The 26866-nt window shown below is 37.2% G+C and overlaps 1 protein-coding gene across 9 annotated transcripts in view; it reads left to right on the top strand.

The window, feature by feature from the left end:
* Window positions 1–26866, top strand: part of CCSER1 (coiled-coil serine rich protein 1) — a 621919-nt gene that overhangs the window by 240936 nt on the left and 354117 nt on the right. For all 9 annotated transcript variants that reach the window (XM_085058017.1, XM_085058025.1, XM_085058019.1 and 6 more), the window contains one exon: window positions 23472–23682. In XM_085058017.1, coding sequence (XP_084914143.1) covers window positions 23472–23682 — 211 coding nt within the window. The remainder of the gene's footprint in view (window positions 1–23471; window positions 23683–26866) is intronic.

Raw genomic sequence — 26866 nt, 5'->3', positions numbered from 1 at the left:
TTCTGTGGAATTACTCTAGTACTTGAAGAAATTTAACAGAAGGCAACAGAAAAATTTGAGGGGTTGTAGAAGACTGTTTCAGAGTAACTGTGGCATGTGATAACTTCTGTTATTTTTAAACATTTTCAGTCATGTAGACCTAAATTTTCACAATAAGAAAAAACCCCTCAGTCTGTCTTTTTAATGATTCATAGTCGATATTTTAATTTTTTTTTTTAAACTAGGGAATGCCAAAATCCATATGGTGCTTTCCAGGCTGTTAATACTTCAAACTTGGAATGTGAAATGTGTTCTCTTTTAATTCACCCCAGGACAGATGGAGCAGAGTGATTCCAGCTTTGCAAAGCCATCATTTTTTTATCATTTCTTTGAATGGTTGTTTCTTAGGTACTTTCCTAAAGCAATAATTTTACTAATAGCAACTGAAAATTACTGTATAATTTTAGCATTACATTTTCTGACCTTTTTAGTCGATCACACAGGAATTGTAGTGCAGTGTCTTCTGCACAGTAGATTATGGCATTACTGCCTGTGGTATCAGTCTCTTCCAACACCATTCCTCTTAGGATCATTGCTATCCAAGCTTCATTTACCCTATGGCTTGTCGGGTCTGCAAGGGGCTCAGCTACTGTTGGGCTGTTTGGGGGCTGAGCTATTCCCCAGTAGCTCTGAAGGCTTTGATGAAGTGCTGGTTCAAAAGCTGCACCGTACATCCTGTAACTTTGGATGAGGTGAAACCTCTTTCATCCATAAAGTTGGGCTGGGAGCAGAAGGATGGAGCTTTACCAGAGGTCTAGCAGAAATCTCTCTTGGCAGATGAAGGGGAAAGAGTATAAATTGACTTCCAGTCAGTGCTTGTGCTGCCAGGAGCAGACCTTGGGGGTGCAGGGCACTCAGTGGAGCTGATGGTGACCTCACCCTTCCCACTGCACGGCAGAAGAATAGAGTGTTGGCTCTGGATATGAAGAGCAAAGTTTCAAGTTACTTGAGCAAAACGAGCTCTTGTCTTTCTTTCACTGTGGTGCAGACATTTGAGAGACTTATTATGCTGTTGAGTTTTACTAAACCATCTTTTGGCCCTCATTACCTCTTAGTGATGGCACACAAACCAAGTGTGAAGGCACAGAAGTGAACACTGAGATGGGGAAATAAATAGTCTCCATAAGCCTATAAGTGCTGCACTCTTAACTTCTGCTGAACATTTTATGGCTGGCCACACATGTGGGGGAGAAAGGAAGTAAATCAAAGTTTTTGAGCTAAAGGAGGTTAGTGGTTTTTCAAAAGCCAGCAAAAGACTGATTTGCCTGGTTCTCAGTAGAGAAGGATGGACATTAAAAGGCAAATTGACACTTTATACACAGAGATGTTAATGTGGCTGTAGCCTTTTACTGTGCCAATAAAATGATATGCAGCCCTAAATTTCTAACTGTGAAACATTTGGCTTTATATCATCATTTACATGAAGATTTTTTTAAAAACAAAAGTGAATCGTGCTTCAGCCATTTGGTTTAATTCATATTATTTGATGAAGACTTTGAAAAAAAATCAGCCTAAGTGAGATGGGCACTAAGCTTGCTTTTTGAAGGGTTTATGTTGTCACAGAGGCATGAGCCCGAAATAGTGTTAGGCAATGCAATTCAAATTTTTGTTGCTTCCTGATAAGCAGCTGAACAACTGAAACTGCTTCTGTAAGATTGATTCTCAAGTAACTTTCCAGTGCTGTTTTCGCACAAACTGCTGATACAACTCACTCTGTGCTTCTTGCTGTTTAATTTCTTTTCATTGTAGAAAGGCACATTTAAGAAACTAGCAAAGAGATCTGCCAAAAAAAAAAAATAGCAGTTGCTGCACTATGAGGCACTTCAGATCAAAATTGAGCTCCATAATGAGTACGAGACCCTTCCTGGTTTAATTGATTTCCCCTGTGAAGTGTAGTGTAATGAATTTTCTGTAGCTGAATTCTATTCTTAGTGCTAGTGGCTAGTAAACCTTTTCTATTTTCTATAAATAGGTTGGTAAGTAGACAAAGTTTGAACCTACTTTTTTTCCTGTTCATAGAAAACAAAAGAAAATAGCTCCCCCCTGCAATCAACAGTATTAAAAATAAATGAAATAAATAAATAAATAGCCTTTTCTCAAACTTTGTAGAATTACATACCTTACCTAGATGTGCTGAATGAATGGCAATTCATATGATGTTTAATTTGCTCTTGAAAGCATTCTCTAGCTTCGGAGTACAGAGCCATATTAGCTGAGGTAAGTGCTTCACAGAAAATAAATATATGGCCTACATCCTAGGGCCCAGACTTTGATAAGCCACTTTACATAGACAAAACTAATGGTCTGCCTGTCTGAAACCCCTGTCTCTTGACTGGTGACAGATAGGGAACAGATTGTGCTGATAATCCATGCTGAAAGGGTTTCCTGGGCTCACATTTTGAGCTGTGCCTCTTAGGCAATGCACAAGACATAATGTTAAGATAATGCAGCATGCCATGTCAGTAATTATGGAACCTGATACAGTAACTGTGGAACCCAGCACAGCAAGGTGTTAATTGCACCACAGTCCAGTGGTCTGGCACATTAAAGCTGTCATCAGAAAGAAGCATAGCTTTTGCATCTTAAAGGAGCTGCAGGTTTTCTTTGCCACGGTTTCTGCTGTCCCCTTCTCTGTGTAAGAAATTTCAAGACAGGAAAGTCATCTCTCAGCAGAGTTGCCTTGCCAAACACTATGTGATATGGCATCATTCCCTCAACCTCTCAGAATTTTGTGACAAGGTCCTTCTAGGACTTGTTGTCCCCAGTCAATTTGAATTTTATGGGGCTGATTTATTGCCATTTTACAGAATGCATCCAGAAAATCTACTCAGTACTCTCATATTGCTTGAGGTGCTTCCATCTGAGTGGTAGAGCTCTGTAGTGCTGAATTGCAAGGCTGTTATCTTGGAAAAGAAAGGTCTTTGTAGAAGTCTTTGGTAAGGGGAATTTGGTAGAAGGAAAGGTGCAGGTTATCCCTGCAGGTGATTAGGAGGTAGAACAAAGGTGTTGATGTATTCCACTGCCACATCTGGGGCTTTATCAGGCAGAGAGGAGTCTTTCCGCCCTCTACACTGGTAATTACATACATACCATGTATACTAGGAGGAAAAGGCAGAGTAGTAAATGGCATACAAAGGCATCAAGATATATTTAAATATGTGGATTTCTTGTAAAATTTGGAGTAGCAAAGCATGTGCAGAAGGTGAAGGAAGGAAACTAAATTAGAAGGTGTGAGTATGCAACCAGGGCACAATGAGATGTAGAGCAGGAGGCTGTGATAGAGTCTGGAATGGATGCAGTGATGAAAGAAGAGGGTTCAAGTTCACATGGAAAGGTATCTGTAGACTTTAAAGGAAAAAGCTTTAGGTATGAGAAGATCAGCAGCAGCAGGTGAAATTAAAGGCTGAAAATGTCGCTATTCAGTCAGACGTAGGAAAATTTCAGAGACCTGATAGGAAGTATGCAACAAGATGACAAATTTCTAATGCCACTCAGGTGGTGGTGGTGTGTTTTTCTTGAAAAATACAAGATGGCAAAAGGTTGGCAATGTGAGAGAAAATGCTACATTTTGTGAGGTGGAGATGAGCAAAGAAAATGAAAGAAGAAATCAAATGGATATTGATAAAAGTGGACAATGTAGATTTGGTAGAAGAGAAAAGAACTACAGGTAAAAGAAATAAAACCACAAAAAGTACTTTAAAGCAGAGGTGATTAATCCAAAACTAAGGAACTAAGCCTAGAAATGGATTTTGTACTTGGAAAGATAAGGCTAAGGATTAACCTCTTCCCTGGCACAAATTCATCTAACTTAATTTCTCCTTCAGAAACCTCAAAATGGTAAATAGGATGTGACTGTTCAGCTACATCCTGCCACGTTTTCTTTGAAACCACCATCTAATACCTCCTGTGAGGAAAAAATTTCCTTGAATTTACTTGACAGGAAAAAAAAAATAATTTTGAAGCTGTTGTAATTGCTTGTTTGTTAAAAGCACACAAACTTCTCATTGGAATATTTTCAGGTGCATTCACCCATGTCGAAAAAGCTTTTATTTTTAAATTTTTTTAAAATTTAAATTTATTTTTTGATAAGAGAATTTTTTTCTTCCACAAACTAGTACGGTAGTGCTGAAGGGAGCTGCTATAAATATGGCATGGACTTCATAGATTAGCCCTTGCTTTCTGGTTTTCTTTCCATACATTTCCCTGCACGGAATCAAATTTTTCAAATTCTCACTCATTAAAAAAAGATTTTTCACTGCAGAGTTTACATGCATTGTATTCTTCCATTTACATAGGAACAATAGTTCAAACACCTGCAGTCATAGCAAGTCATGTCTATCTCTTTTCTCTTGAATTTATTTTGCTATTATCTGTCGTTTTGTCTGTGTTTGAGTAAATGTTCAGTTTCTTACTTTTCCATTGTAACAAATCTGAGAAAATTACTTTTCCTCATATGTAATATAAGTGGATCCTTATTACTTTATTCTTGGAGCATCATGCATCATTTCACACCAAACCAGCTGCATGGAAATAGTGGGGGAAGTTTAAAAGGAAAAGAAAAAAGGTGTAAAGAAATTTCTAATTTGATGGTTCATTTCTTGAAATGATGATGTTTCTCAGAGATGATACCAGTTACAGATGTATGCATTTTGCAGTCTCAAAGGGGCAAAAGGATCTTCATACTAGAGTTAACAGGGCTCACTGTAATAGATTGAAACTAGATTTGAAGGGGGACAGGGATAAAACCCAGCTTGGTTTTTAATGGATAAGCCATGGGATGGCATGTCAGGGATCAAGGGGTAGAATATATTAATTTGGAATGCTTTTGAGAGTCATGGAATCAAGAGCAGCAGAATTCACATTGCAAGAGCTGAACTCTTGTGTGGCTCTGAGTGTGTTTCTAACAGGATTTAGATGCTATAAAAGCATGTCTCATGCCATTGACTAAAATTTAGAGTTTGTGAGAGTAAACAGCCTCTAAAAATGTACAGTCAAGGAGAGAGCTTTTAATTTCAAATACAACAACAGTTTTGTTGAGGAAAGAAAAAAGTACTCTCATTTTCTGCAAAAAGCAGAAAACAAAGCTATGCAAAGAGTTGCAAACTCTGAAATGGGTTCCTTGCTTTGGCTTTACAGTAATGGCTTTACATTAGTCCAAAGCAGAAACTTAGATCACACATTTAAATTGCTGTTTCCATATCACCAGAGCAATGAAGATGACAGGACAGAGCACACTCCATTCAGGGATTGCCCTGAACTTTTCAGTGTATGTTTATTCCCAGCACTGGAAACTTTCTTTTTAACATTTCCAGTGAAAAAGACATGCCAAAAAGATATCTCCAAGCGTTTGTTTGCAACACAAACTGGAACACTTGCTTTTACAGTGAAATATGAGCTCATTCAAGTAGAATTAAACAGTTGCTGTTACAACTGAGCAATAAAAGGAAGTCTAGAGTTTAATTTTTCTATTTCAGGTGTTCTATATTTAATAATGGTTCATCTCTCCTACAAGAAAGCATACAAAGATAATATTGACCTGAGTAATAAAGGTGACACTGAGCTGAACTTTGTTGAAAGATGACAATTTATGTCAGCATTTTAAGTGCAACCAGTCTTGTAGATTTGGGAGAACTGAGGTCTCTTAAAATGTGTTGTGTTGCAAATAGTTCATACAAAGGTGTGTGTTCATGGAGTGTTGCTGAAGGAGGCAAGGAGATCACCATGAAGGAGCTATTTCTTGTGTTTTGCCAGCAGGTCAGCCTATCAACCTCACTTGGGAAGAATTGCAGCAGCTTGGCCAAGCTTGCCTCAGTTTCAGAGGTACCTGCCACATCTACAGGTATCTAGCTGCAGCAGTAGCTTGCCTCATTCTTTGTCTTACTGATTTTCGTATTTTGAATGTGTTCTATACATTTAAATCTTAGAGTAACACCAAATTCACATCTGAGTTCCTGCTGTTTCCTTTTCCTCCTGACTGCTTTCCTGTTGGCATAACAAGCCCTTCTGGCACACAATACTGAGAAGGCAATTTAAATGCAGGAGAACAAAGGTTTCACAGTTTGAATTTTTCAGCTATGTGCTTAATACAGAAGAGCATGTTTGGCACATTTTCCATAGGGAGTGAACCAAAGCTTGCTGTCTGCTGTACATTATTATAATGGGAAGTGTCCCTTTATGCGATCTTTAATATTTATTTTATGAAGGCTGAAACTCTGTCATTGCTATTTATACAGTATTTGTGCTTTGGGATAAAAAAGAAAAGCATCTGCATAGAAAAGGCTTATGGGAACGTTCACACACGAATATTTTTCATCCCGGGGTATGAAATGCGTTATATAAAAAGCATCAAGAAATCTTAATCCTGTTTATGCTTCAGAACTTCCCTCCGGGCTTTAAATATTTCTGACAGTGGAGACTGAACGCTTTATGAAAACATTAATGGTTAGAAAGGATTTTCACATTAAGTGAAATAAATCGTTGGATTTTATTCTGAATGAGATTGTATAGAGTGACTTGATTCACCTACTGCTTTTATGCACTTTTGCTACCAGGATATAAACAGATTGCTATAAATGTCAGGTCTGCAAAGGAACATGCAGTGGCAGAGAATCTTCCGTTAACTTCTTCATCTGACTAAAATATTTTACTGATCATACAATTAGAATCGCAACAGCAATTAGGTAATACTTGAAATTTCTAAGATTGTTGTTGGGGATGGTGGTCCTGTGCAGGGCCAGGCATTGGACTTCATGATTCTGGGGAGTCCCTTCAAACTCAGCATATTTTGTGTTATCTATCTATTTCTTCTCTTCTCTCCCCATATACTTCCATTTAAAAAGATTCTCCTCATCTGAGCAGCTACTTCTGCCCATTTTGCCCATGTGCAAGAACGATGTGTAACTTGTATTCCATAATTTTGTTTCTACTATGTAGGAGGGTGTTTAAAGAAAATTTAAAATATAAATTAATATCTCTAGATATGAGTTAAAAATAGTACAGTATATTTAGAAGATAAATGTGATGGCTGTAACTTAAAAAAAATATACAGGAAAGGAACATTAGAAAACGAACCACTCATGCCGAATTTTAAGTCTGTTTTTAATTTTATTTTTCTAGAGTAAAGCTAATTTGTTTAGTAACCTCTCGAGAATGTATAGTAAAATCAAATAAATCTGAGAATTATAGTTTCAGAAAAGTAATAAATCTGGATAAGTTAGTGCTGAATTTCATGATCTCATCAGGATTTCTTTTTATTTTTATTGTTAATGAGAAGGTATAAAATTGCCAACAAAACTCTCCCCTTGTTTCTGTTCATGCCCAAATACAAATGGGCAGTTTTTGTTAACCAGTTGTTACAAATTAGCTTGTTTCTTATTGAAATGCTTTGGTTTCTGTTCAAGGTTGGATATCAAAGTTTGTGTGCTGGTTTTGGCTGGGGTAGAGTGAGCTGTTTTCTCAGTAGCTGGTTTGGGGCTATATTTTGGATTTGTGCTGGAAAGGGTGAGAGGGTGGGAGTGCACAAGGAGCTGGGAGGGGACACAGCCAGGACAGCTGACCCCAACTGACCAGGGGGGTATCCCAGACCATATGGCATCTGCCCAGCATACAGAGCTGGGAGAAGAAGGAGGAAGTGGAGATGTTTGGAGTGATGGCGTTTGTCTTCCCGAGTCACTGTGACATGTGACAGAGCCCTGCTTTCCTGGGAATGGCTGAGCACCTGCCTGCCCTTGGGAAGCAGTGAATGAACTTGCTTTGTTTTGCTTTGCTTTTCTTGTGAGCACAGTTCTTGCTTTACCCATTAAACTGCCTTTAGCTCAACCCACAAGGCTGTTTTCATTTGGATTCTTTCATTTGGATTATTTCCCCTGCCCCACTGATAGGGGGTTAAATGTGGTGCTTAGGTGCCAGCAGGGGTTCAAATACAGCACTGCTTAAGTCAGTTTTGATGAAAAACATAATCTGTGCCCAATATTTTCATCAGTGATTCTGGGCTGTCATTCAGGACTTGCCTGCAGCTGTATGCTTACCTTGTAGTTCTTAGTCAGTCTGCTTGGAGCTATATAATAACTCAGGTAATGCTTAACTAAATTTGAGTTTAAAATACTTGTATGTAGTCTCCTTTATCCTGTCACTTATATGTACTTGGACTGCAGGACCAGGACATGTAGTTTGTAAAGTAGGATTGTCATTCTCTCTTTCTGGATTTTGGGTAGTCCTGAGTTAAAAGGTAAGGCACAGATGTGAGTGTTATTTCAGTTGCCTCTCATCACTAGGTACGCCATATATTGTACATATTTACACTTTCTTTCTGTTGCTCTTCAGAGCTGTCATTCTCTGTGTTAGAGTCAAATTGCTCTTACTGTAAGTTTCATACTCAGTTATTGATTTTCTCTTCTAGACTGGTTCATATTGTATTTATTTATTTGTTAGTGCTTCCGTGAGGGTTTTATTTTAGCTTCTACACTTCACTTCCTTATGAAGTGCCTGTCTTGATGTTTATTTGTCTTTCCAATCATTACTTCTACTAGGAGACAGTGATGAGTAGTGGATTGGTAATATGGTGTGGCTCTTGGGGTTTGATGCTTGGTAGGATTTTCAAAACACAGCAATAACAGTTCTCGTCATCCCAAGTTTGAAAAGAATATCCAGAACAGAAATAATATGTCCTGGTTTTTGCATTCAGGCAGCAAAGAATACTCTTTCATTGTCCTTTGCTTCCAAGCAGCTGTCCCTAAAGAGCAGGAAAAAAATGTCACTTAAATTATTAAACAATATTTATATTTTCTTACAACTGTATTTCCTGAATGAGCTCCTATGCAGAAGCCTCTTTGCCCATTTGCAAGGTGTTGTCTCTTGAAAGCATGTGCAATGGGGTAAGTATAAAGAAATGTTAGAAAACACTAGCAAGGAAAATTGTTCTTGAATGTCTTTGGTAGAACCCAGGAAACAAATGAATAATAAGGCTTTTAGCCAGGTGTGTTCACCTGGAACCACCGAAATCACTCTTTGCCATCTGTCTGGCATTACTGGGATACGTTTGGAAGGATAGTTTGGGGGATTAGCAGCACAAAATGAGGTGATAATTTTTCTTCTATACCCTCTGCTTTCACATACGAGTCCTTGAGGAAGGGAGTATTTTTGATTATATGTCCTTTTTCTGTTGTTCTGCCTGTTTTCACCTGAGCCCCTGTAATGATGCTCTGGCTGAGAGCTTCCTCTGGCTCCCCCCTACCTAAGTGCAGTTTGTGCACCCATGCCAGGAATCTTGGATCAGTCAAGAAACAGCATTAATCACCTCATGCAGTAAATGCCCATCGAGGTGGTTTGGATAAGATTCACACCTTTACATAAGCTAAAGTTGTTTTTTCATTTAAAGTGTTCCTTTGATCAGCAGTAGCCTTTGTCACATCGGACAGAGACCAGCATTCTGCTACATGGAGCTCCTTCTTTTACGCAGCTAAATTTTCATCCTAATTTGTACAACCACGAAAAAGAGGGAGGCAAAATACATTTCTGATTGTGATGTTCTGCAGTGTTGGGTTTGGCACTGCTGTGTCCATTGGGCCCTACAATCTCCCGTGTAAGAGCTGCCCCTAGTCTTCAGGTTTTTTAGTAGAAGACTTTACTAAAAAGTTCCCCACTTTTACTCTGCTTTGTCACTCAAATACTAACGGCAAGGTAACTGAAAATGGATTTCTCTTCCACTTAGATGTTGAAATTTGAAATTCAGTGGAGGGAGTCAGGAGAGACCACAGCAGAAGTTGCACAAATAGTGCGATAAGCTCTGAAATGCCTCAGCAGAATATGAAATTGCTTTTGATCTCCTTCTTAGTTGGAACATGCACAGAGATAGACTGCAGGAACACAGGTGAAATAGTGTCCCCCAGGCTGGGAAGAGGATGTCCTTCAACAGTACCTTCTTATATATTCACTCTACATTATTATTCTTCCTCTCTAAAAACTTCTCAAGATATGTGTTATTACCAGCATTTGGATGTAGAATTGCCATGAAATTACTGCCTCTGTAGCCAGTAGTGCTAATGAGAGGCTCAGTACTTTCTTTTCTTATTTAAGGAATAGTTTAGTGTGATGATAAAATGTGCCAACTTAAGCGGTGATACAAAGTAGAATTCTTGCCTATGTTATTAAGATTCCAAAAATTTCACATATGAGAGCAGTAGCCCCAGGTGTTACTTGTAATTGATGCTTCTAAATTTCTGCTTTTAAACTGGACACTGCACTGTTCAAAAACTTGGAGATATTTTTCCTAGTTTAGAAAGAGAAATTTGTATTTCAGTAGCAAATAGGTTTATGTCTTTTAACTTACATGTCTGAAATAAGCAGTGCACTTATCCAGGACTTTCATTGTTTTTGCTGTCAATATCAAGAATAAAAGAGGGAGCATGTACCAGATATTCACAAAATGACAAAACTTCAGTGACCACACATCTCTAATACTCATTTTGCACCTGTTTCTGTTGGTAATCTAATGGGCCTATAAACAAAAGCACTTGTGGTTTGGTTTAGTTGGTTAAATTCCAGGAATTTTGTGAATAAAGAGCATATATGTATTTTCCAAACTTCCACAGCTTTCACTGTTTTCAGACATAAAGATATAAAGAGACAGGTGTAAACATACCAGTCAAGGTGTGGAATTGCTATTTTATCACTTTTGTTATTCCTTGCCATTTACAACTGTAGTTACCTACTGTGTCTTGATGTACTGGAATTTAAAGCCGATTAAAATGCCAGACTATTTTTTTCTAAAAAGTTGTAGCACACAAACAATTGGAAATAAAGTAATTAAGTATAGAATGCTCAGCCTGTTGTTTTAGATGATGCTGTGGGGAAGAATGTTGTCTGCACAAATAACATTACCAGTAGTCTCACTTAGTCAGCCAAGCAGGATGAAAACAAAGAAAACTAGAGGCTAATAAAGATACACCATCTTAAACTTTCTTCCTTACAACTTTTGCTTGTTCCAGTGGCTGCTTCAACTATTATATTGATACTGCAGTGTCTGCAATAAATATGCAAGTGGATTCTCTGGTTTGTGTTCTGAAGGGATGATCATTTATTCTTGTGTAACTTAATTGTCCTTGTAGGATCTGCAGGGTTCCTCCCTGTCGGTAGTGAGCTGATCACAGTTTGCAAAGTCTACTCTTCCACTTAAAGGCATGAGAATTGCAATTATTTCTTTTGTTGTCCTCACTTTGTTTGCTCTAAAAATGAGCTTAATATCCCTGTTGCAACAGCTTTGCCTTTGCAAATTTTTATTGCTGTGGCAAGAGCACATGGCTTGTACCATGCATGTTTTCCATGTCAAAAACTCTACTAGCTTATCCTGAGGAGGAAGAGTGAAGATCTCATGCCTTTCATTGAGGGTTTTGCAAATGCAAATCAGAGGTCCAGTAGGTTTGGATTGTTTTGTCTCTGTTTTCTGGCATATAGATAAGAGTGTTAATCATCTGCCTTATATTTTTTGCCTGCATTTAAATGAGTTGTTTCACTCATTTCTTAGTTATTCTTGTGACAACCTTTATTCAGGAGTGATGGGATGAAAAGAACAATCTGTATTAGGTTAATTCTTTCTTATTGTATTTTCTGTTTTCTAGAAGTAATTAGTAATATTACACGACCTAGAAAGTAATTTAGAAGAGATTTTTACTTAATCTGTGCTCTGATCAAGGCGTTTCTGTTTCTTTGTCTTTTTCCAACATTGCATTTGTTCTTGAAAATGAAACAAAAAAAAAACTTGATGAATGATGTTGTGTAAAAGAAATGCAGGCTTCAGCCCATCAGGGTTCATTTTATCTGAAAAATGATACTGAAATTTCAAAATGCTGCTTCTAGAACTAATAAAAATGTCTCTGAGGGAAAACTCATTTTTTAATTCTCTGCTGCCAGATTTTGCTGGCAAACTGTGTTTTGCTGTATGACCCTGGCCAAACTGAAAATTTATTTCAGCAAAAGATGGACAGTAGTTCTGTTGGGATGGAGAAAAGCTTACGGATTTTGCTTGGAGTTGTGTTGAAACCCTCAAACTAGTGATGGTCAAAGTGAATTACCCTGTTGTCAGTTAAGCTTCACTGTGCTTTATTATATCAATTTGTTATGCTGCCTTCATGAAACCTTTCAGGGGAAAGCTGGTGGCTTGTTGGGGGGTGTGTAAGGAATAACCTCCTTCCTTTGTGGAAACAGCTCCTTAGTATTTTGAGAGGTTGCTGCTGGATGCTAAATGTGGGAGATGCAGGGACACAGGCTATGGAATACTAGCAGGCCAACTGAGTGAGATGGAATGAAAAATTTCAAAGACACATACCCCTACTCTTCCATATTGCCTTAGAGGAATATGAATAATTACTGGCCACTCAAAGGAGTGACTAAAAATATGTATTCTGCATTCCATAGGATTTTAGTGCCCTCTTTCCTATCTCAAGCTTTGATCACACTTTACATCAACTTGCTGTTACAACCAGAAGAACTTTTAGTTAGGTGGTAAAAATCTCCATTAATGGCCAGATGCAGACTGAAAGGCATGACATTTGAATTTTTTGGGCCTAAGAACTGTGAATTTAAGTGAGTGATACTGGCTTATCTATGTTTTGTAACATCAAGATTTTTTAAAAGAGGTAATTTGGTGTCTGACTCATCTTTCTCAGCTCCCCACAAACTCTGCTTTGCTCTGAGCCCCACCTGCAGTGCTGCATGCAGTGCTGGAGCCCCCAGCATAAAGAAGGACATTGACCTGTTGGAGCAGGTCCAGAGTAGGGATACAAAGATACCAGAGAACTGGATCACCTCTCATGTGAGGAAAGGCTGGGACAGTTGTTCAGCCTGGAGAAATGCCCAGGCAGACCTCAAGGGTGCCTATCAGAAAGGTGGGACAGACTTTTTAGCAGGTTCTGTTGTTATAGGACAAAGTATAATGTTAGACAGAAGGAAAATGTTTTTTAGAATGAGGGGGGTGAGGCACTGGAACAGTTGCCCAGTGAGGTGGTGGATGTCCCCCATCTCCTGAATGGAAATATTTAAGATCAGATTGGATGAGGCTCTGAGTAAGATGATCTAGTTGCAGATGTTCGTGCTCATTGCAGGGGGATGGGACTAATTGACTTATAAATGTCCCTTACAACCCAAATTAATCTATGATTCTACAGTTATCCTCCAAATGAGTTGCAGCTCTTATTTTCTTATCTATGTCCAATGTGTAGTTGTGCAACGTATTCCCTATTAATACACTCACACTCTAGCATGTTCCTCAGGTTTTGTGTGTCAGATTTAGAGAACAACAGTCTGACCAGTAATGTGTATGCCAATCCAAGTGTCTGATGCATGTCTGGCCCCTAAAAGCATAGGCCGGAGAATGGCCTTGCCACAAAATATTCAGACTCCTAAGTCAGGCAGTATTCAACCTCAAAGATTGTACAATATCTATATGTGCACAGGCATAGCTTTTGACTGCTTTGTCTCCTGCATCAAAAATCTATAGGATGAGCTTAGATCAAAATGTCATGCTGAATCTTGCAGCAGCGTGGGCCAGAAATTGACATTTTGTGCATTTTATTTTAAGAAATGGAATTTATTCCAAAAGCTAGAGTGATACTGTGAGGTGCCTTGAAAATAAATGAGTTGGCAAGTCCAGTTTTAATCTCAGTCCAGATAAAGCTATGGACAGCAAGGTACACTCCAGAAATTAATAGGGCTGCTCTGTTGACAAACAGTTTGCAAAATAAGTAGCTAAAAGTATTAATTGTTCTATTATGTAATGTACATTTAGTGTTTGATGGAAGAAATGCTACAAATTCCATTATAAATTAATAATCATACTAAATTTTTAATAACTTCCTTAGAGCAAGTTTTACAAGTGAGTTTTTTCATTAACATGTGTTGCGAGCTTTAATAAATTAATGGCACAAGTTATTGCAGTAATGTTAAATTAAGAGAAATCATGTTCCAAATATAACTCTCATTTACTGCTTAAAATTTGAAAATGTGCAGTGTAAACAGATTCAGATGTCAGACATCAAACTCAGATCATGGGCTGTATGTTTTCAGTGAGATTCACCTTTTCTAAACATGCACAGTTTTTGCACAGCACTGCTCTTCATGTTGTTCTCAGCCTTAAACTGCAAACTGGCACTGCAAACTAGAAGCAATTACAGCAACTCCAAATATCCAGGTAATTCAAGCAGAGTCCCCAGACTAGAGAATGTAGCAACCAGAAAGTAAACAGCTGAAAGAAACCTTGATTTTTAATATGACAGTCTCGAAGCCCACTGTTAAAAGGCAGGGGACCTAATGTCCTCAAAGTGAGGAGACACAGGGGGCATTGCAGAGAGAATGAAGCTTCTGGTGGGACACAGTTTGTAAGCACTTACCCGTCAGGCAATGTTGCATCAGCACAAAGATTCTGTAAGCACGAAGAGCTGAGCTAGGATTGAAGTTTTATCATGCTTATTTCCTCCTCTGTGCTGGTGTACAAATATTTGGAGATATTTCAAAATGATTCAGAGATCTGAGCTTTGGTCCTTCATAGTCAAACAGAACAAAAACCATTGTCTTTTTCACCTGGCTCTGGCCTCAGTTTGACAATTATCAGATTTACTTTTTCATGGCAGGCCACATTATGGGGGAAAAGAGGTACGAGAAATGTTTTATTCTGTTAAAGAACAGTATGGAATCACTACTGCAGTGCTGTAGTCAAATGAAACTCAATATTCTGATTATTTTTAATGAGTTATTTGCGATCTAAAAGAAAACCACTGAAGACCATACTGGCAAAGTCAAAGAAATCTCCTGTAGGTGGGCTAATTTCACCATATGATAAAATAACACGTTTTTGCTGTGGCATTTAGTGATTGATAATGTCATGTGAGAACAAAGCAATTAGGTTAATTTACACAATAATTAGTTTATTGCTTTCTTTTTGTTTGGTCTCTAATGCCTTTGTTTAAAAAATTGAGCATGTGCTATTGCAGGCGTCTAATTTCACTAATTAGCTTCCAAATGCAGACACTGCAACACCTGCCTGGTAAGTGAAATCATTCTGAATTAATTAAAGCCCTCTGGTTGTTTGAGAGGACACTCCCAAGGAAACAACACATGAGGGGTCCCACAACTTACAGGCTTTCATCTCTGCATAGCTGAGAATTTTTCTTCAGAAGTTATTGGCCTCTATTTATGCTAGGGGCAGTTTTTGTAAGTTGGTGCCTTGAGCTGTACATTGGTCAGGGGAGAAGGAGAGGTTTTGAGCCTTTGGAAGGTGAGTGGTTCCTGAGAAGTCTTTGTGCTTGTGAAGCTTTCAGACTCTTATTTCATGATGATGGAGTGTCAGCTGTTTTCACTTAAGCAATTAATGAACACAGTGCTGGAATTCTTGTGGTTTTTTGTTACTTTTGTGTGGATAACACTTCCATGGTGTTTCCTAAAAAACTTTCTAGAAGACTACAAGGTAGCCTTTAAAAAACCCTCAAATAGACTGATATGTTCAAGAATTGATATGTAGTTACACATGTGGTCTGGATTTCTTCATAAATTATATCCCTAAATCCATTATGTGCTTTTATTTATTGGTCATAAAAGAGGATTTAACATAAAAGCTCTTTTAACATTAACATTACATTCCAACTATTGTATGTGATAATGAAATAGGATGGGTTTTAAAGTTACAGTTTCCTCCTGATATTTTTAAAATTTGCTACAAAAAGTAGGTGTATGGTATCATCTGAATTTAGGTACAACTGCTTTCTAGGCCTTATTCTAAAACTGTTAGAGGGCAGGGAGAAGGGATATATTTGTTGAATCATATATTTTCACCAAAATAAAAGTTCATTGGGTTGATTCCATTGAAGACTATTGAAGGTATCATCACTCAAAGCTGTGTTTGGAATTGCTGAGTATTTTCGTGATTATATTCTTTTACTGACTTTGTATTTCACTGTGTGAAAATGTAGAGTTAATATTACATTTTAGGGTTACTAGTTGGAATTTCCTGAACACCCACAGAGTTTTAACTAGCTAAATGTTGTACAGGATATTCCTCAGCTGCTCAGCTCCTCTGATATTTTATTCTTCTTTCTCTGAATGCATGGCATTTATCTGTCATCTAATCCTGTAGGCATGTGCTTTTTTGCTAATGGAGGAAGGTGTGTTGACTGTAGTATGATAACCTGTAGGATGATTATTACAGATGTCTGTATCTGGTTTTAAGCCCTGGCATGGTCAGAAAGTTGCACATATCTATAATTGAACCCAACCCAGGAAGAGTTTCCTTAGTGAGCTGATGAGGGGGAAGACAGGCACGGCTTGGGAGGTAGGGAAAGTCAGCAGAATGCTGAAGATATTTTGGGGTATTTGAGTAAATATTAATTGGGCCCTTAAATCTGTCTGTTATGCATCCCAGTGAACCTCTTGGCCAACACAAGGTATAATGAATTGCTTGCTTGCTTCACAGAAGTGTTCTTAATGCTTAATAGCTCATCAAAGGATAATATCTCGGGTTAGGCAGTAATAATATGATTAGGTGCTTCCCAGGTATTTAAAAACCAATTCAGATAGGTCTTGAAGTGAGTGGCTTGTCTCCTTTATAAAGGATATGAATTTTCCACTTAATTTTCTGGTCCCATTGGAAGTCCATCTTTGCTGTCTTACCCTGTTATGTGAATTCTGCCTGGCACTAAGAAAATACTTCTTGCAAACCCTGCTGTCCTTTGGTCTTTTAGTGGATTTTACCTTTCCTGTTAGCATACCTATCTTCCCTCTAAAGCCTATACTAACTGTGCAATACCTTCTTATTGGGCAAAGAAAATTATTTGCCTTTTTTTTTTTTTCCTGTTGCATTTAAGATACACATCATTTTGATCAGGATTTCAAAAAGCTTTGGTAGCAATAAATACTACCAGTAGTAGGAAGCATTTGACAATTTGTTTTTAAGTAAGGGAATCTAGTTTGGTAACTGAATGAAAGGGGTGCACTACTTGGGCTTCTTGGAAGGCAGTCATCATATCCAATATCCATTGTGAGTTTCCAGGGTTTTTTTTTCACCTTGTAAAAGCTTGAAAGTTTTATATTGCATCTGCACATTCTCTAAGGGAAAGACTGAAGCACAAAGAGAAAAGGTGAAATGTTCTGATCTAGAAGGTGACAGTGGCAAAATGAATTTCTCCTTAATTTTTTCTCATTTACCCCAATAGTATAAAGTTTTCTGGACACATTTCAATGCCTATTGGTAATAAATCAGATTTTTGTAGTTTAGTCCCAGGTCAGCTGAGATGGTCAGTTCTGTGGAGTGCATTTGGAGTGAAATTTGGAGAGGACACCAAGAGTCCTTAGCTTTAGTTTGTACTGAGGCAGCATCCAGTCAGAAGTGTGTAGTTTTTACAAACACTGCAATGTCTGCAGGTAGATACATCCTTTGTCCAAAAAAAATAATCACAGGGTTGGAAGGGTCCTTAAAGATCATCTAGTTCCAACTCCCTGCCATTGACAGGGACAGGTAAGCTTTCTTTTGTTTGTATCCCAACCACAGATGTAGTCTTAATTGCTAGGTTTAAAAAAGTTTCAATTATGATTCCCTGCTGGTTTTTCGTTGTTTTTTTTTTTTTTTTTCTGTGGGGGGGGATAAAATTTAAAAAAACTCAAGCTTCCCAAAGGCTTAATTCCCAGTTGCCCTCATTTAGTTTTGCTGGTTTGTCTTTAATGCTTTACTTACTACTGCACTGTTATTATTTGAAAGTGAAAAAGCCCCACTGGTCTTTTCCAAGTGGCTATTTTTTGAACATTATCTGATTATTCATTACATTATCTTATCACATTTAAATTTTCCTAATAGATTCCAGGAGGAAGAAAAGGGCTGAAGTTTGAAGTGGTGTTGTATGCTAGATCAGGGGATTTAAACAGAGCTCTAAACTCCTTTGGAGTTTAGAGAAAGGAAAGAAATACTTGACAGGCCCTTAAAAACTGTGCTTTACTAGCAGCTGAAAGATGGATGGCTTTTCTTTTTTTAAATTTTTTTTTTTTTAATTTTTTTTGTATTTGATTCTATATTTCTTCTTCACTGGGTTCTAGCCCAGAGGATGTCTTTATGACTGTGACATGAACCTTGGAAAGAAAAGCAGTTATAATGAAAAAGGTTGACAGTCTTAACTTAGAGCAGCGCTGGCCATTAGAGTTTGTGTGCACACTTGTGGGTGGGTGGAGAGCTTGCTAGTGATAGATACTGGACATCATTTCTCTAAAAGGCTGACCTTGAAAAATCATAGCATCAGAGTACCAATAAAGGATACAGAGTTCTAAAAGCTGTAAAATGTCAAGCAAATTGTACCTTGTGACACACTGATGTACAGTAAGATTCCAAGATCTTGTCCCTACAACCTCTGAAGCATTCTCTGTTAGAACAGAAGCAATGTGGAGAAAGTGTGTGAGAGAGACAGAGGTAGAAATTTTGATGCTGAAGAATGCTAATATGGGGTAACTAGCCCACTATTTAAGTTCTGGTTACCTTTTTATTTTAGTATTGCAAAGCCTTTGTTTTCAGAACTGGGTGAGTACTATCCAATTTTTATCCTCCTTGACTAGATCTTGAGAACAGTTAGGCACCTAGCAGTACATAAGTTTTATATGACCATTGTCATATTTAGGAACATGCTTTTAAAAGTCTGTGCCTCAATTCTGCTAATTATGGTGAGGGGCCTTTCTTTTTTACCAAAATATGTTAATATATTTCAGTTGTAAGCTGGTTGGGATAGAAAATGTCTCTTTACAAGATGAGATTAGTAGGAGACCACTCAGGGATTAAGATTCAGTCTGGAATGATAGTATGGTTTCAGAGGTATTTTGTTTTAGGGAAGCCACAGAGTGCTTTTAACTGAATTTTTGAAGTATTTGAGATAGGCAGATTTTTTTCTACAAATCAGAAACAATGGCTCCTAACTATTTGATATAGTCCAGCTGAGGGACCCTTAACAAAATATTAATTAGTTATTTTTCTAAAGGAGGAAAATCTATTTACTGTTGGCGAGGAAAAAGAAAATTCTGGATGGGAGAAAGAAGTGTGGATTGAAGGCACTCTAGATTTGTATGCAATAGGATTTCAGGATATAACCCCTGTATAAAACGAAAACCATTTTTCTTCAAATGTAAAAGGATGTGTTTCTGATGGGCCAAGCTATGGACAAATAAAAACTACTTGTTTTTCTGAAAAATTAATGAAGACCAAATTTATATGTGTTTCAGTATGTATATGACTTCTACAACTATACATATACAAATGTGGACATATATGCAGAGCTGTAAAAATACATGTTTATATATACCTGGTAACTTTATTAATGAATATATATATACACATACAACTGCACACTGGTATCTTTATTTATGAATATATATACACACATACAACTGCACACTAAAACACTGGAAATGAGTGAATTAAGGCTTTTTCTAAGACCCTGCTTTAGAAGATAAGCCCTCAGGGCAGAAAGAAGGTGTGTTTAGCTCTTTTCATAGTGTCTGGGGTCTTTTGCTCTGCTTTCAGAGCCTTCCTGATGCCAACAGTGTTACATGGGTTCTCTTCTGTTAAGCTGATATCAAGAGAAGCAGACTCAGGGGAACCAATTGTATTAGTTTAGGCTAATTCTGCTTTAGCAACATCTTGAGCACTGCTGATGAAAACTAAGAAGATTAAAGTCCACATAATCTGGGGATCTTTATGTAAGCGAAGTTCAAATTACCATAAGCTCTTCAAATCATTGATCTGAGGATCAGTAAGAAGGAAAGAATAACTTAAGCTCAAGCTGCAAATCCATTTCTTTAGGTCCTCTTTTTTTTTTCTCCCCTTTTTCCTCTTTTTTTTTTTTTTCTATTTTCCCCCCTTATTTCCTACTTTTTTTTTCAGTGAAATTCTTTAAGAATTTTTTTTTGGCATAAGAAAATTGGTTTTGTTCTACCTTCCTCAGGAGAAGCAGTGTCCAAAGGAGCTGCAGAACTGTACCTCTTACTCAGCTAGCACAGGTTGCATTGGATTGATGGAAGCTCTTAAATGCTAAAAGCCTCTGATTGATTATTTTAATGCTAGCATACTATTTCAATAAAGACTGCTTTTGAAACAGAAATTTGCCTTAATGGCACTACCATTTTACTGAATGTGGATATTGTAACTCTGATTTTTTGTATCAATTAGAAATGACAGAATAGATTTGTGGTGCCCAGTGGATATATCTAGATACAAAAGAAACAAGCCAGCAGGCCCAAAGCACCATCAAATTGCACAGCTTTTCACCTGTTTTAACATTTACAGATTTGTAACAACTTTTCTCTGGATTTTCTGACCTGCTGGTGGCAGTAATTCTACTAACATTGTGTCCTTTTCTCTGTTGTCATTTGTGGTCTCTTAGATGGAGCATGCAACTATATAGTAAATATTCCCCAAGATTTTGGTGTGTACCACTCGAGTAATTTGGATTACCCTGTTTCCCTATGTCATTGATCTAGAAGACTGAGTGGAGAGTTAAGTGTACCGTTTTTCTGTCTCTGATCTTCATCAAACAATATGAGAAACACTTGTTATTTGGGAGGTGAAGTCTGTAATAGCTGGGAGAAAATTAACATCATCTTCCAGCAACTCTCTTCAGGTGTGATTTGTTACTGCATCCACAGCTCACCTGGGACTTGTTGGAGGAGGCTGGCTTTTCCCTTGCTTAGCAGAAGGCCTGGGCTTCCTATTTTGAGCCTGGAGCTTCATGGCTTTGCAGCCGTGCTTGGGGCTTTGAGGTGGCATCTGTATGGAACAGTACTTCAGTGCACATCCACACCACTGACATCTTCCAGCATCCAATTTGACTGCAGTGACAACCAAACCATGCCAGGGAATCGTTTGAAAGAGTGCTAACAGGGTTGGGTCAAGCCATTTCAGAAGCATTTTGAAGCTGACTTCCAGTGCTCAAAATATTTTCAGGTATGGTTTTAGTAAAATAGGAACTTTGCCTAAGTGTATGTCAGGCAAATTTAGAGCTCAGGCTGGAGCCATGTGTTTAAAAGTGACCAAATTGTGTTTCTGAAATATCGTATGTTGATAATACTGTATAATTAATATTATCTCTTTAAGGATATACATTGTCTTTAGTCATTAAAATAGACCTTTTGAGGGCTTTTTCCAGTACTTGAAGAAGTTTGTCACAGATAACATTTGCCTATGAAATGTTTTTATTACAATACATGCATCTTGGGGAGGTGGAGGGGTCTGGCCATTTGTAAGAAGCTCCTGCACTACCAGGTGAGGAACCAGCCCCTGCTCCAGCTTCAGAGGCTGAGGTGTTTTACTAATAAAGTGAAACTTCTCCTTTTGGAAGAATTTTTTTTTTTTTTTAATCCTTTCTAAATCTCTAGTGCTGCTCTGAGATGAATTGCAGTGAATCACTGTAATAATAATGTAACAAACCACCTGGACGTTGTTAATAACAAACTTGATGAAACACCATTACTGGAATGAATTTTAAATGAGCTGCTTTTTTCTGCAGCAAGTAGAATGAGTTCTATCAGAGAGTGAAGAGTTTTTCTGTCACAGATCAGTTAAAGTACCTCTGAACTATCAGGAAGGACTGTATAATCTGAATGCTCACTGTATACCGACTAACTGTGAGTCACCATTTTCAAGTAGCAATTGAGTCAGATTTTAAACTCTTAAGACTGTTAGTGGTAATATGCTATTATGGTGCTTTTCATGCTTTAGTACAAGATTTTGGGTTTGGAAAGATGATAATTTTGTGTGTTGAGCAGTGTGATATCAACGTAAAGCCCACTGTGAAGTAACTGAGAATATTTTATTTGAAATTCAGAATTGCTATATTTCTAGTACTCCTATAGTATATACATAAACGCTGTATCCCTTCCATGTAAGAGAGGATAGTTTTCCAAGAGTACTGCTTCTTTCCTCATCACAGGGGAGTCTGCAGGCACTGGGTGGGGAAAAAAGAGGACCTTGTTTAATCTTACTCAATTTAAGTAATGCACTTTTCCAAATACTTAAATCGTATGCAAGAGCAGCTTCTAATAGTTTGAATGTGGCTTCTTTTATAAACCTTTAAAAGTGACCTGTGTTGTGATACTTCAGTTTCATAAGATGTTTCTTCTTTGCATGATTTATACCCAAGTCTTGTTTAATAAAGGCTATAAAACAGCATTGTTTTAATACCCTTCAATCAAAAGCAACTTTACCATCCACCTCAGATTTTTATTCTATAGGATGCAAAGTAATCTACTCAAAGGAGTTTTAATGCATTTTAAAATCAAAACAGACTAATTTTTTAAGAGTCTTGAAAAGCCTGAAACTTTAGTTCCATTAGCCATCATGAGTATCTGTCCATATGTGGTCTCTGTGCTACATTGCTTGATCTAACATGTTGTCTTTACTGCATATTGCATGGCAAAATATAAAAATGAACCATCCATAAAAGACAGTTGTAGTAACCTAATTTCCAGTTTTTTACCAAGGCAGCGGGAATTGCTTGTCTTAAGAGATCACATTTATCTGTTTTTGTCTGTGGATCCCATGAAACCAAAGCTAAGAAAAATTTTATGTGGAAAAATACTCTTCTTCCTTCCAAACTACAGCAGAATCAGTTTTGTGTTGCATAAAAATTCAGATGGAACAGAAAATTGGAACAATACTTCAAATGAATGGATTCTTTACTGCTTATGCTAGCATTGTTAATTGTACTGAGTTAATTCATGTACTGAATTAATTTCATCACGGGAAAAACTCCGTTAGGTAACTTGCTCTGATATTAAAGGATTAATGGCTTTTATTACCTATAGAGTCCATCAAAATCTTCCTGAATTTTTCGTGACTTTAATGAATTCTCAACCACAACTTACTGTTTTTTTGTTTCACGTTCGGCTTATATAGCTTTAGTAATAACTAAAATGAAGAGTGAGTGAAGATTAATTAACTTCCAGATTCCATTTCATACAATAGCAGGTTCATCTTATGTCACTGGGACAGCCCAGAAGGGAGTATTTTTTTTTTTTTTTGCAGTTTTCTTTTCTTTCTAAGTCAAAGCGCATGGAAGATTGTGATTTGATTTAGCTTCTGAAAGTGCATGACAGATTCATTTTTTTGTAAAGCTGAACTGAAATAAAGTAGACCCGTAGCAGTTTTGCCCACAGGATATTTTGTTTTAAGAAAATGGCTTTCTTTCGAAGGGCATGAGCTAGAGCATGGTTTTAATTCCTGTACAAAGTGGTGCTTTTATAAATGTGTATTTTATTGCTACCACCATATGGCTATATGTACATTATAAAGGCTGTTCATGCTAGCAGGCTCAAAAAGCGAATGTATAAGTGTCTTTAAGCTCAAAGAAACTACCCCCCTCCCCCAAATTATTACTTCTTTTTCATGTTTTAGCGTTGATCTTTCTGTTTTCTCTTCAAAGGAATCTATCCCTGAAGCTGTCAAAGGAGGTGGACCAAGGAGAAGCCAGGTACCCTCGTGTCAGCCAGCTGGCTGGCAGCCCATCCGTGGAGTGGCCTTTCCCTGGTCTGGAGGAAGGTGGAGGCATTGAATCTTTGCCCTTCAGACTGATGCTCCAAGACTGCACAGCTGTAAAGACATTGCTTCTGAAAATGAAGAGGGTTCTTCAAGAGGTAATCACTCACTTATTTATTGGATAAATAGCTTTCAGTGTTAATGAGCTGGGCAGCAGAAAAGGTAAAGTTAAGTTTATGGACTTGTTGTCTTTTAATGTCTTGAATATATGGGATTGATGCAGAAGTATAAATTGTCATGCCCCAACATGGTGAAGGTCACAAAGTTTATACTTTATCAGAATTCAACTGATATTGCCATCTTGATGTCTAGAGTGTAACTCTTCTTTTGAGCTTTTACCAAAAAGGGGGCAGGGGAGGCCAACTGCTTTAGGTCAAAACACATTGTATTGTTTTCTTCCAGTATTTAGAGCTTTTCAGTTTTCTTATATTTGTTCTCCATTATGAAGTCACACGCAATTTATTTAGAGGAGAGATGCAAAGGAAAAAAAAAATCTCTTAAGTAACAGTACTAAAAGGTTGCCAGCTTGAGTTTGTAAATGGTGACTGAAATAAGTTTTTTTTAGGTCATTCACTGGGCCATTCTTAAAAATTTCAAGAGTGCTGGCTTGCCCTGTCCTGCTCTATTCTCCCACTTCACCTGTGGACTGCAGGTGTTGCTTTGAAAATTTTCTTTTGTGTCTGTTTCTCTTCAGAATTTTAGAGATTATTTGGATTTTTTGTTTTTTGGACACTTTCCAGCTGTGGAGCCTTTACTCAGGTATAAGTTTTGAACTTTTATCTTCATGTTAGTGAATTACAGTTCGCATTATCTTTTTAATCTACCAGAAAGACGAATTGTTTTTTTTTTTATCTGTGTAGTTGATAGAACTACAGAATAATTTAGGTTGAGAGGGCTCTCTGGAGGTCCACCTTCTCTACTCAAAGCAAGGCAAACTCAGAACAGGTTGCTCAGGTCCTTGTCCACTTAAACTTTTGGTACCCTTATGGGGTCTCCACGTCAACTCTGGGTAACCGTTCCAGTATTTGACTACATCATTGTAACTTTTTCCCTTAAGATGGAAACAGAATTTCTCTGTTTGAAACTTCATCATGTAATAAAGACCAAAAATAAGTTGGGGGGGGGGGTTACTGCTCAGTTCTTGGTCATCTGTATCTAAATTCAACCAACTCTTTTCCTATCTGGCAAGGTTTGTCAAAGGTTTAGGCATGGGAGTTTGCAATTAGTCCTCTAAACAGCATGTTTTTGCTGGAGGGCAAGCCCCAGGTTTTCCAGTTTCCTACAGTTCACTAGAAGCTTGATTTGTGCTATATGGATCCTTAATGCACTTCTGATTTGCTGAATCCTGAATTGAAATCATTAATTCTCCATCAGTTGGTTTTTATGTCATGTGAGAATATAGAGTGAATTTAAAGGATTTGTAGCTTCATTGTATCTGGAAATAAATAAGAATTATGATATTATGTGAGATAGAAGTTCTAACATTCAGTTGGTAACATTGGCAGCATTCTCAGTTGCTTCTAGTGTGAATAAATCTATTGTGCTCAGAAAAGGTCTTTCTTACCACGATGGTAAGCATTAGAATTTTAGTTCTAACTTACACAGCTCCATTTCACTTGTGTAAGAATCTACTTTTGTTTTCTCTTTGGAAATATGTTGTACCTTTCAGTACTTCATCTTTAAAAGCATTCACCAGGTGATCTCCACAAAAGGAACAGAAGGTATTTCGTGTGAGTCACCAGAATTTCGTGTCCAGTTACTAATACCTCCTTATTGATTCTATTTTTTTGTCTTAATCATTCACCCTTTTACTTATTTGTTCCTTTACACTATATAAATTTCATCTTCCCAGCTGACTGTAACAGAGTGTGTCACTGTAAAAGTTTCCTTTTCTTTTTGTCTTGCCCCCTGAAATCCAAGTGGCCTTTTTCTAGTTCTCCATTTGAATGCAGGTATGTGCTGCAATTTACCTCCCTGCTTTTCAGCACCTTTGAGATGGAATATCTTGGTAGTGTTACACATTTGCTGATGCACTACAACAGCTCTTACAGGGCTAGAATGAAATTACCAATCTGATGATTAGTGAGAACTTTTCCTCTCCTAGGTTGTTATTTCTGTTTTAGTTTTTAATGAATGGCTTGTCTAATATCAGTGATAGAAAAGAGATGAGGAATGTGATAAAATGGTATGGGAATGTGCTTCTTAGTAGCTCCACCTGAGAAACAAATGTTTGATTTGTAGTGCAATACTGTAGTTCAGCTGATAAAAATACATGCACTAATTATTGAAACAAATAATTCAAATATCTTTTTAAGGTTTGCACAGTTTTCGTAATTAAAAAAACAATCCACTATACAGTGGGTGTTATCCATGGTATAATTGCAGAAGGGTGAAAGAACAGTAACAAAAAAATATTCACAGTCTTTAAAACACATTAAAATACTAAGAATTAAGCCAAACCCAGAATATGATTGAAAAGAACCTGAGTAGCTACTTTGAACAACCAAAGAGATGATGACCTTGAAATATATTAGAAATTTATATTGAAATGACACAACTTGATTATCTTCAGAAATTCAGACGTTTATACATTTATGTCACTTTTAAAGTATTAGTGAAAGATTACAGGAAAATATAATCCCATCAAATTGAAATATTATATTGAAGAATCTGATAAATAAGTCATCTCAGCATATTTAGCAGACAGTTTCCATGGAGAAGATCCCCTACTTTGATTGCAACTAGATGTAATTTCTTCATCCAAAAATCACTTCTGCCCCAACCAATATTATACATCAAACTCAAAACAATACAGAAAAAAGACATAAAAGAAAAATTCTTTCCTTACCATGGAATGTTCAGACATTTTTGGAGTTACTCGAACATACTCTCTGGCAGACTTGTATAGAATTGAAATATTTTATGCTCGCAAGGGTGTAAAAGAAGATTATATATTTGTAAAAATAATAATACATCACATGTTTTAATCCACTTTAAAAATATACAATGCATACAAACTTCATGGGGAAAATTACACAGGTTACCAGAAAAAAAAGGTTGCAGTATTTCTGTTTTATGGCTGATATTACCCATAGAAGAAGGAATTACAGTAGTGTACACCTCTTTATTGAAAAATAACATGCTAATTGAGTTAAAATATTAGCCCTGTTACTCACTATAATCCTTCTTCTTAAGCACTGAGCACTGCTTCTAAGGAATAATTTAATTATGATCTGCCAAAATGTAATACTAGCTAGTAAAAGATGTATTTTTTTTTGTCAC

The sequence above is a fragment of the Lichenostomus cassidix genome, chromosome 4 (assembly GCF_008360975.1).
Source record: "Lichenostomus cassidix isolate B80296 chromosome 4, HeHo_3.0, whole genome shotgun sequence".
NCBI classification, from domain to species: Eukaryota; Metazoa; Chordata; class Aves; order Passeriformes; family Meliphagidae; genus Lichenostomus; species Lichenostomus cassidix.
Note: the sequence above shows the minus strand (reverse complement) of the source record. Positions and strands in the feature narration are given on the sequence as shown.